Below are 12,478 nucleotides of genomic sequence, written 5' to 3' on the forward strand. Positions count from 1 at the left end.
AATGGAAGCAACATGGTGGTCAAAAGTTAGGTTCCTGTCAACCTTGGTGCCCAAATCCCTCACAACTGATTGCATTCTAAGAATGTTGCTATTAATGTGATAATATGTGGGGATGTCACTCTTCCCAAAGGGGATGATGATGCATTTTTTTGCATTTATCTTGAGGCCATGTTTCTGCCACCAGGCATTTATTTGCGTGAGACCCTCTTTGAGGATCTCCACATCACTTAGGGAATTGATGACCATGCCCAGATTGCAGTCATCTGCAAATTTGGTCAGCCATAGCCCACTGGTTTTGGCCAGCACCTCAGAGAAGTATATCCCAAATAACAGAGGCCCCAAGACAAATCCCTGGGGTATGCCACTCATTATGGGTCTACTGCTTGAGGTGACTTCCCTATTTTGATCAGGTGGGTTCTATCTGTGAGACAGTTTGCTACCCATCTGGTAACATATGGATTGATGCCTAGTTAACACAGTTCATCTATTATGCCTGAGTGGGATTGGTGTCAAAGGCTTTGGCCAGGTTAAGGTAGATGGTGTGCGCCATCTTTTCCTCATCCATGGCTTTGGTGACTGTCTCAAAGAAGTTGACCAGATTTAACAGACATGACCTCCCCTTAACAAAGCCAAGCTGTGTGGGGTCAAGTGTTTGACGGTTGCCAGTGTCCCTCTTTATGAGGTCCATGATAATCCATTCTATGGCCTTGCAGATCAGGCTAGTTAGGCTGATAGGTCTATAATTTCCCAGATCAGTGGACCCCTTTGTGTAAAGGGGTGACAGTGGCTGTCCACCACTTGGCCGGGACAAAGCTGGTACTCATGCTCCATACCTGGCTGTTTTTAATTAACCTTGTTGTAAGAGTTTTATTTTATAGAGTATAATTATTACATGCCCATTGTAATATGCAGCCTACTCTAAAAATGTGTTATTTGAACACAGAATATTTTCTCTTTTGGACTGTTTTCAGGGAGACAATTTCAGTACTTTAAAAGTGTTGCAGTTAATGTTTCAACAGCAATGAACTGTGGTGAGACATGCAGTTAAAGGAATCCACAGATTGTCAGGCATGTGCTGTTCAGAGATGTTCATGAGATTATTATGCATGTTCTCTGGAAGAAAAAAACAAACTGGTAAAAAAGTCAGATTTTGCAAATAGGCAGTGAATATGCACTTTGTGCTTTATTTTCATTATTAATCTAGTGCTTGAAATAAAGTACTGAAATCCTCTTTTTTCCAAAAACAGAATCAAGTTCATGTTCAACAGATACAGTATTAAGGTAGTCAGCACCATTTAAAATACCTTCATGAGAACAACAGTTAAATATAACCTTACAAAACATTCTACCATTCACTTTCAGACCCATCTGTTAATGTCCTAGCACTGAAATGAAATATTTACTAACTTTCAAAGACCTTTCAGTGGACATTTTGAGAGCACTTGATACACTTAAAGCAAGTGAACTATATGCACTGTTCAAAATAATGTTAAGTACACCATTCTGAGTGCTGCCGAAATGTCACAATGTTTCTTTTATTTTTTTATTTTTTTTTTTAAGGGCAAGACACTCTTAATAACAAAAACCTTAGAATGCCTTTTGTTTAGTATCACCTCATTTATTAAGGTAGTGTTGACTTGTCTGAGTTCACTGTCAGAGAAGAATGCATTCAAAAGTGTTCAGTATATACCGAACACAATGTGGGTGAAACTGAAAGCATGTTTCTCTTTAAAGAAACATATGTCTTAAATCTGCATCCTAATCGTGTTCTTTTCTGCCTAAGTAATACCATTACATCATGCATCTTTACAGCCTTTATCCGACCTTCAAGTGTCTTACAATTGAGTGAACTTGTTTATGTGGTGGGATGGCAAATTTTGTCCTGAACTTCATCCAAACAGCTTGAAAGCAAAATGGACATAAAATAAGCCTTTCTTTACTGTTTTGTGAGAAAACAAGAAAGAAAATTGGGGAATTCAGAATAAACATTATGATAAATGACAGTAATAAATATAGGCCTGCAGCCAAACTATGGTATACAACTTTAAATCTTATTGGGAAAACTCAAGCTGTGTTACTTCTGTGTTCAATGTTAGCAGTGTGCACAAAGGTGTATTATTTTCTGATGAACTGCTGAGTTATAAATGAACTGCCATCCAGTATGGTGTGTTATGTATGCATGTTGTAAGCACAAGTGTGTCCATAATTATGATTTGGGTACACAGACTGTTTAGCAATAATTATTGAATAAGCAAGCTATTTTTTAAAGAACTAATTATCCATTCTGATGGTAGTGTAACTGATGGCTGATTTGTTTTCCCTACAAACTAACTAGTTTAAATTCTGCTTGTTTTTGACAGGTCTATGGAAATGCAGGACCTAGCAAGTCCTCACAACCGTATTGGCAGTGATACTCCTGGTGGTTCCAAATTGGACAAATCTAACCTCAGTAGCAACTCCATCACTTCAAATGGAACTGGGGGTAAGTGAAGGTGTCTGCATTGTAGCCACAGAATGTTATACTGTGTACAGTGCTCAATGTTTCATTCAGTTTTTATTAGCTCTGTATTGTAAAATAGTGTGTTAGTGGGACTTGGGAAGTATACTAACAAAGGTTAGGCATGAAGGACACAGTTAAACACAAAATTACATGCACTACTTGATTGCAGATCATTCGTGCATTTCAGAAAGATGTTTATACTTGCAGTAGTTAGTAGTGTACTTCATGTCTTACATAAGTAAATCGTAGGAGGTGAAAACCACAAAATTTGGAAAGGAGACAACTGCTGTATCCCAGGAGGACTCAGTGCACAGTGACTCACCAATGTCCAATGTGTGTACTTCTGTGTGTGTGTGCTCCAGTACTCCTTTAGCTGCTAGCTTAAGAAACATTGCACACAGATCTGGAAACCTCCCCCCATCAGTCTCCAGTAGAAGGTGCCCTAGCTGCAAATGGAATGCATACTTGCACGCACACACACACACACACACACACACACACACACACATATACACATACATACACACACACACACACACACACACACACACACACACACACACACACCCTCTCGAGGAAAGAGGGCATTCTAAATTGTTGTGACTAAAATTGCATGTTTCAAGCCCTGGTAAGAAATCAGTACTAGAGTCAGACAGATGTGTTGGTATCTCCCATTAAATACTGATATTTTTAGACAAATGTAGGTCACAGAAAGTTTAAAAAAAAGCATAGACCCACCTAGAAGTGTGGTTAGCCGACTAAAACGTATTCAGGATTTAGTCTTATCATTATAAATGTTCATTTGTTATGTTTGAACTTCTTTCATTACTACTAGAATTTTAGTTAAACAGTGGTGCTGCGGTAGTGTTGTCGTCTCACAGTTAGACGTTGCCCGTTCGATTCTCAGAGCGTCTTCTGTGTGGCGACATGCGTGAATGGGCGTTCCTTCGTTGAAGGTTGTGCGTTAGGCCCGGCAAGCCAGCACGTAAAAATCTACTGCCAATCATTAGCGGACCGGAGTTCCGCTGTGGCGACCCCTAACACGGAAAAGCCGAAAGACAATTAGTGTTAACTTGTACAGTTTATTAGAAATGTATCTTAATGAAAAACGTAAAAAATATCTATTTTTGTTTGTCCTTTTTGATATTTTGCTTTGAATAATACAATGTTATTGAAAGTCACAAAGATAAATTAGCATAGGTTCATGCAGGAGTTTAGTGAGACCTTCCAGTTTGTGTACCAAGCTACTATACTGTTGTCAGTCTGGCTCTTCCCTATTTCATTTGTAGTAGAGAACATCAGGTGTAGGGAAACACCTTAGATTTTCATATATTAGTGTCATAATGCAGAAAGGTGCAAAGCTTGTAGGACATTTCTGACAGACCAAAGTACCTAAATGTCAAAGAGATGTTAGCTGTGATTCATGCTATAGAGTATCTTCATGACCTGTTTTCCCTGGGACCATTACAGGTGATTACAGATAATAACACAGTAATGTGATACTTAAACAAACAGGAGGTGTCAAGTCTTGCCTGCTGTGCAGGCTAGATGTGATGGCTTGGCAGTAATCTCTACACCACTGTATAAACCTCCAAGCATCTTACACATCGGAGCAAAATGTAGTGACAGATAAGCTGAGCAAGACCATGACACACTCTTACTAATGGAAATTAAATGAAGGAGTCTTCCATGAATGTTTCTAGTTGTGGGGACCACCTCAGATAGATTGAGGTGAACTCTAGAACCCTGATATACTCTATTGTTCAACTCCTTTCAAAACAGACAACTAAGTATATTCTACAGTAGGACTTCTTGCAAGTAGGTGTGGAAAATGTGCATTTTAATTCCTGTGGTACGGAATGTTCCTGTATGAATTTCCACTCTTTCCAATGATATCCAGGGTTATTCTAAAGATTCAGAAGGTCTCTCCAAAAATTATTGTGGTAACCCCCTTCTGGCCCAGGAAACTTTGGTTCTTCCTTCTTATGGAAATGGCCAGGCGCAATTACCATAAGTTTCCTCACAGATTGGATTTACCCAGCCTGGATGATTGAATTCTAATATCTTCTAGACACCTTTTTCATAAGGATGTACAGCAGGTTTTAAAGGAGGCAAGAAATCCTACTACTTGGAAATCTTTTGTTAACCAGTGGAGAAGATTTTCTTGTTGGTGCCTCACGTATAACTAGGACCCTATCTGGGATTATTACCTCTACTTCTCAAACATTTGTGTGAGTTACTACCCTGTGGCCTGTTTACATCTTTGGCAGTGGGGTATTTATCAGCCATTTTAGCATGTCTGCCAGCAGATCCTCCTCTTCATTTTAGACTTTATTCACGCTGTTCTACAAAGGTTTTTCTGTTGATATTTTAAGTCACCTGTTTTTGTGACACTTAACTGGGACTTTTACGTTTTTGCTGTGAAAGTTGTTTCTATATTCTAACCAGCTATTCTGGGTCTTTGGCGTTCATTTCTTTGGTAGACTAACTGGTTTATTGCTCTGGCAGCTGTAAGAGAGTATCTGAGTTGTAACTGTTCATGGTGGGTTCCCTTGCTTTTCCATGCATAGGGGGTTATCTGTAGAAAAAAATCCTCCATGTGTCCTCCTATTTTCAAAGCATACCTTGAATCTAGCCCTCTATCTCCATCATTTCTTTCAGAATCTGAATGACCGGGAAAATAGATTCTATATACTCTAGTCATGCTTTTGCAACTCTGGCATTATCTTATCAGTATTAAGTCCTTTAGGAAAGCTATACAGCTGAGGAAGTCCTGGTATGGGACTTGAAAAGGACAACATGCATCAGTTTAGACAATTCCAGTCGATTGTTTATTTCTCTATGTTTTCTTGATGACCTTCCTTAGATCATTGTTGCAGTATTCCAGTAGTACAGGATTATCTTGCTGAGGTAACCTGACGTTCTGACAGGATACCAAAGTAAAAAAAAAAACTTTCTTATGGTCATATGTCTGACATATGATCTAAGCCTACAGGAGTAAGAGTACATAAGTGGATGTGTGAGATCCTCAGACTGTCTCACTGCCAGTCTGAATGCAAGTCTTGGTCTGTTCCTTTGCGTGGTTGTTGGTATTACCTCTTCCTTACTTTATTCAGATAAGTGCTCAGTTGGGAACCTTCTTTTTTTTTGTCTTGCATTTTGATGTTTAAATATGTTAGATGTCAGCTAAGAGAAGGAAGTGTAATTGTGGTAGGTAGATCTTTTATAAGGACCTCTACTGTGAGTACTTGTTTTGTCTTGGGGCAGAATGTGACTATAAGAATTGTCATACTTGTCAGTCATGCATTCCGAATACCCTACTTATGTGTCTTTTTTTCATGAAATAGAGAATCAGCACCTGAAGTGTCCTATCCAATCCAAAATGGCAAAACCCTTTGCATGCAACATCCTGCTCTCTCTTAAAAAGAAATGCAAAAGGTCTAGACCTGAACCATTGTCTACCCAGTCGGACTCAACCATTGTGTATTGTAGGACCCCATGGTACACCCATTCACTTCTCAGACTTGTACTGTCTTGACAGTGCCAGAGGCCAGTATGGCATCAGATTCCTGCATGTCTAATATGATTTATCAGAATAATGCAGTTAGACTGCAGGCTTATTATTTCTGAGGGACCAAAATGCAACCACACTATAGGCTTATTGTTTCTGAGGGACCAAAGAACATACTTCAAATCCTGGTTATAGAAGTGATTTCTGTAACCATGATTGAGGTATGCCAGGGCTCAGATCTCCACTCTTTGCAAAAGCAGTCATCACTCCTAAGAAGAAGAAACAAAAGACAAAGCATGCTTCTCTTCCCTAGATGTTGCAAGAAAAGGAATGGATAGAATTTCTATAGGGCTTATACAAGGGGCGTTTTTGCAGACCTCCTTTCTTTCTTTCTTTCTTTCCTTCTTTCTTCCACCTCCTCCTTAGAAGAGACAACATGAATCTTATTCTGTGGAAGAGTAAGAATCTGATTCAGATGAATAGTCTCTAATGTATTCATCTCAGATTCATTCTCTAGGGAAAATGGCTCCAGGGGATGAAGACATGTTATCCCCTGACTCTCCTTTTGAGGAAATCTCCTTTGGGAAACTATCAAAAAAATGATGCAGCATTTTGAATGGGAATCAAGACAAGTTTTTGATGTGCAGAAGAGGTGTACAATTTATTGGAGATACGGGCTTCCATGTCAGCTCCTGTCCCTCCAGTTTTGGAGGCCTTTCTTGATGCATTTGCATCCACCTATATGTTATGGGTTTTGTGTTTATAAATTGTTGTTCCAGGGTGACTAAGCTTTCTCTTTTTGTTTGGGTAAGAAAGTCCTTAAGTTGTCTACACTCTGAATGCTGATTTCCCATCAAGAGGCTAGACATTCAGCATTCATACTGCTGATTTCCCTTCAAGGAGCTAGCCAATCAGCAGTCAGATGTAGGTATGATACAGAGACAGAGATTTTTGAAGACTTTACCAGTTGTTGTAACTGCGGTGGTGGTGCTGCGGTAGCATTGCCACCTCACAGCAAGATGTTGTGCCTTACGATTCTCAGCTAGAGCGTCTTCTGTGTGAAAACATGCGTGAATGGGCGTACCTTCGTTGAAGGTTGTGCGTCAGGGCTGGCAAACTCGGCACGTAAAAAATCTATTGCCAATCATTAGTGGACCGGAGTTCCGCTGTGGCGACCCCTAACCGGGAAAAGCTGAAAGACACAAACAAACAAACCAGTTGTTGTATCCTAGGCAGGATGCAACCCAAATAGCCAAAGGCTATTGCAGCAATGAGGAATTTGAACATTTACTGTTATGGTAAGTGCAAATTTCACAACTGTAGTTTTCTTTTAAGCAGTATGCATATATGTCTTCTTTTTAACAGTTTTCATTCACTCTGACATTACTTAAATTGCTCAGTTCCTGCCTTCCCTTAAACTTCCCTCCTCCTCTTGAACATTATTCTACATGCAATTTTTCCCAAAAGGTCAATTTATTTGTATAAAATGTGTTCCTTCTCAGTTCTAAAGATCCCACCTCCAGTTTGTTTATCTCCTTTACAATATTTAAAACTTCCATTATGTTTGATATAGATTGTGATTAATAATAACTTAAGTGAGCAGTAAGTGTCTATGTCACTTGGTTGACAAACATTATTGTCAAAATCCACATGGTTGAGACCACATGATTAACCATGTAGTTTTTGACCATTTTGAATGAGAACACAGTACAGTTAGATATGGGAATGTATCCTTTTCCCCACTGTAGTCTGATCGTGGGAGTTGGTATATATAATTCACAGGGGGTGTGAGGCACACAGACCCCTCCCCCACATGAGGGGGTGCAGGGTGGCTTGTCCCCTGCAAAAACATTGCTTTTACATTGTTTACATTGATCAGCAAACTGCATTGTTGATCATGTGGCCTTCACCATGTGACTTTTGACAATGTCATTCATCGATCACTTGTAATACATCTACCAATAGTATAAAACCTAGAAGACATTACTATTTCTAAGCAGTTTATGTCCTGTATCCAAGATCACATCAATCATTTTCCTTAGTTTTTACCATCTATTACCCTAGCATTTGACAGATGATCTGCTGTGGCGACCTCTAACCGGGAAAAGCCGAAAGAAGAAGAAGATTACCCTAGCATTTGGGTTAAAGTGCTCTGTAAGGATTTTGTAAAATCTGCATACTCATTATATTCCCCCAAAAAAAGTTGTCAGTTACCTCTATCTTCTCTATCATATCTTCTGTGTTTACTGTCTACCTAAGGAAAAATCTTCTGAAGTCTACTTGGGATGTGACAGAGTGAGTAGCATCGCTGCCACCACTGTGATGGGAGAACAAATCTACTGCCACCATTGTGACCTATAGATGGCAAGCTACTGCCCACTAGCTGGCAGAGATGGGGTTTGAATCCTGCCAACCAATAACAAAATAATAGGAAGTCTATAGTCAAGTGTATACAAGTCTACTTCAATAATTAATTCACAAAATGCAACCAGACTACAAGACCATAAAGGGAGTATTCTCTGCTGTCCTGGTTATGGGCTTCTAACATCCACACCCAAACTGGATTGCATACAGGCCGCTTACAGAGCTGAGTCCTTGGCCAAGCATAACTTAGGCCCTTTTCTCACTGATCTCTCTCTCTCTCTGTGAAACAGTGTCTTCCAGTGCCACTTTATCGTGGTAACTGCCTTTCAAATAAACATTTTCACACATACCCACACACACAGCAGCAGATGTCCTTACATTTACTGCTGCAGTATTGAAAACATACGGGTTCCCCTGCCATGGAAACTTGATGTCCGGCTAGTCTATTACACTCCTGTTATTTTAAAGACATGCCAAATGTCACCAAATGCTCCCTGCGTAACATAGGGCTTAAAGGTGACATATAGGCCTACCAAAAACCAAACTTCTTTGCCACCAGTCCAAGTGTATCTTTTACACCATCGGTCTGTTTACCTGCATCTGTTTTCTGTCAGTTGAACACATTTTCATTCTCCATTGATTAACTACACCTGTTTACTGTACTTGCAAGATAAGTGCCCCATTGGGGATTTTATTTTTTTCTTGTTTTTGTGTTCTTTGGGGTTAATGTCATCCAGGAAGGGTAAATGCCAGTGTGGGAGACAGAGACAGATTCCCCATAGAGACTGCCACAATAAGTATCTCTTTTACCTAGGTGCTTCTCATGACAATACGTCTTGTTCTATTTGTCAGGTGTTTGTCCTGAAAACCCTTCACAGTAGACATTCTTCCCTTTCCTTTTTATCATGATAACTAGCATCTTATGCTACTTGCTAAAGATACAGTGGAAGGAATCTCTCTCCCTGAAGGTCAGCCATTAAGAAAGAAGAAGGTAAAAAGGTACAACTGGAATCTTCTGCTGTTCAGCCTCTGCCAGGTGTTTCTCCTGAGGTCATTATGAAGCCCAGAGGCTCGCCCGGCTGTGTTGTCAGATTTCTCTGCCACAACCGTGTTGGAGGCCAGTGAGGATCCTTTCACTTGTCTTGTGTACATGCAATAAGATGATGAGGCTGGGTATTCATTTAAGTAGTTGATTACACACAAACACATCAGGATGGAGAACAGTAACATTAAACTTGAACGAACTAACTGACTAACTACTGCACACATGCATGCTTACACCTCGGTTGCTCACTACAAAATGGCACGCTTGCTTGCATGTGCTCAGTACATATATGCGCGTGCCCATAGAATGGAATAGCTTTTAAAGGAACATACACACTGATTTACATCCTCCCTGTTTGACTAGTTGGTCATGCAAGTAAACAATGACAATCATATGAGCATGCAAATTATACAAATATATGCAAATAACAATCATGCCCAGTTTGCTGTGTATTTCAGAGTAGGTTTTGATTTACGACCTGACTTCATAATGTAATAACTAGAACTGAGTTTAGCAACATGGACAGTTTTTCTTGAGGACTTTCAGAGATACTTTCAGGAACAGGAACATTTGACAAATCACTCTGAGAATTAGAGTCTTTTGCAAAATATTGCAACACTGGCTCGGACACTGGTAGCAAATGTTTCCGATTCTGCCTGAATTCTATGCCTTGCGACTCAATGATGTATGATCTCGGTTCTTCACACAAATGTTTCACAAGTCCCATTCGGTCAAATCCTTTTACTGTCTGCATCCTCACTATCTTTCCTTCTTTTAACTGATTCAGAGGTTTGCTCTTTTTATCACAGTAAGACCTTTTGGACAAATGCTTCTTTGGGAGTTGAGCTTTTACCGCTTTGTTGTTTTTAGCACTTGGAACCAACAAATTCTTATAGATTGGCAATGTGGTACTGGCTTGTCTCGACATCATCCTCTGGGCAGGTGAACCAAGAAGATTGTCACGTGGTATGTTTCTGATATTTAGGAGGTTTAGACAAACATCAGTAGTGTCACGTTTAGAATTTTCCAACAGCTGTTTTGCACTTTGAACTACACATTCTGCCAAGCCGTGTATTCAGGACTACTTGTAACATGAACAAAGTCCCACGTTTAAGCAATTTCTTGAACTGCTGACTTGTAAACTGTGCACCATTGCAGAAATGACTTTGTGTGGACTTCCATGGACAGAAAAATGTCTCCTCAACTTAGTAATGACAGTACTGTACACCCGATTAGGAAGCAAGTCAATCTCAAACCAGTTTGAATAAGAGTCTACTAATACCAAGTAATGTTGACCATTCCATTCGAAAATATCTGTAGCTACTGTCGACCAATGTAGTTCAGGAATCTGGCTTAGCTGAAGTGGTTCTGTTTGCTGATGTGGTTTAGTGCTATTACAAACAGAACAAGCTGCAAGTTTTCTCAATACCTTTTGACATAGAAGGCCAAAATCCTAGTCCTCTCACCCTTCTTTTGGTAGAATTCGTTCCTGGGTGGCCACAATGCAAGATAGTAATATATTCTTGTTGCAAGGATTTTGGAACAATCACTTTTGGACCTTTCATGCTGATACCATCTTTCATCAAAATCTCATCCCTGTAAGGAAAATACTGCTACACATCCAGTGGCGGCTGGTGACTTCAAATCAAAGGGGGGCTGCAGGAGACAGCTGAATGGGTGTGGTCAATGGGAAGGGGTGCGGCCAACTAGAAAGGGGAGGAGCTATGCTCAAAACCACAAAAACTAACTAAATACACTGCCGTGGGTGCCAAACCGTCATTATGAGGAGTCCAATCAAGACAAAATGAAGTGTAGAAGAATAAAAATATTTCAATGCATTGGCTGCATGACAGCTTACTTAATATCTAGATGGAAACAAAAAGGTTGTGAGGCATGAAAAAATAAATTACTTTTTTAAATACATTAATCATTGGAATGCCAGTCAAAATCAAGTATAAGAAAAACAAGCAGCACTCAAACTCAAACCACTTCTTGCACTGCAGTTCTAATTTATATTCAGCTTTATTAAATTAAAGTACCAAGTAACATGCTGAAAGTAGAAATCTCTGATTCCCCCACTTGTAAAAATGTTCCTTATCCAAAAAAAGACCTGCTGCCTGACAACTATCTACTTGTTTCATAGGGAAAACATGATCAAAGTAAAAAATGAAAAGCAAACAAGAAATAAGCTCAAGATACATTGCTTAAAAGGATTACTGTACAGGTTATGGACCACACGATTGGCATTCTGTTTAGTTTACGGGTAAAGCCTGCAGAGATGACTGAAGTCTTCAAGTGTAATGAGCTTCTTAAAATAATGTAATCCTGTCCCTTATTACAAATACTGTCATATGCATTTCAATACCCAAGGCTTATACATTATCTAGTTAAGTATTCTCTACATGGTAACAAAAGAAAGGCTTTCAATGTTGACAATTCTTTAACAGTATGCTTATTAAAGCTTACTTGCATCTTAATCTCAGCCAAGCTTACCTGATGGCCATTAAAGTATTGCTACTTAAACACAGAGCAACAGGCACTTTGAGTAATAAGCATAAATCAACAGTACAAAAAATGACAGAAACCAGACTTCTGCAAAAATCAAGGACAGATGAAAAGCCACTGTAGTACTTGTGTCTACCTTGGATGGGGGGGGGGGGATACTCTGCACATTTACACTGCATAACTACTCCTTGCCTTGCTTCGACACATCCAGAGTCACTACATGGGGGAGTGGGGTGCAACAAGTATGTCACAATTTGAAATGTCTCTGGCTGACTGTGATGACCCTGACATTTGTCATACCTCTCAACCTCAGAGCAAGAAATCTGGACAAAGCCATACAAAGAAGTGGGACAAAGGCCCAAAAATAAGGACAGTTTTTAAAATATTGCTCTTATAAACTTAGAAAGATAATAGGTCTTGCATTAGTATGAATTTTCTGAATGGTATGAAATCTGAAACTCAAATGTCTGTCATTATTTTCTAACTACAGTCTTTAATGATTTGTCACTAATTTGCCAAAAAAAACCCCACAATTGTATGAAAAATGGACCAA

At 39.5% G+C, this 12,478-nt stretch overlaps 1 protein-coding gene across 1 annotated transcript in view; it reads left to right on the top strand.

Annotated features, from left to right (window-relative positions):
* Positions 1-12,478, top strand: part of EYA4 (EYA transcriptional coactivator and phosphatase 4) — a 3,122,134-nt gene that overhangs the window by 1,502,457 nt on the left and 1,607,199 nt on the right. Inside the window, exon 4 of the mRNA XM_044077094.1 lies at positions 2,361-2,482. Within this exon, the coding sequence (XP_043933029.1) occupies positions 2,361-2,482 (122 nt within the window). The remainder of the gene's footprint in view (positions 1-2,360; positions 2,483-12,478) is intronic.

The sequence above is a fragment of the Protopterus annectens genome, chromosome 1.part1, assembly GCF_019279795.1.
Source record: "Protopterus annectens isolate FY-2018-M chromosome 1.part1, PAN1.0, whole genome shotgun sequence".
Lineage (NCBI taxonomy): Eukaryota > Metazoa > Chordata > Ceratodontiformes > Protopteridae > Protopterus > Protopterus annectens.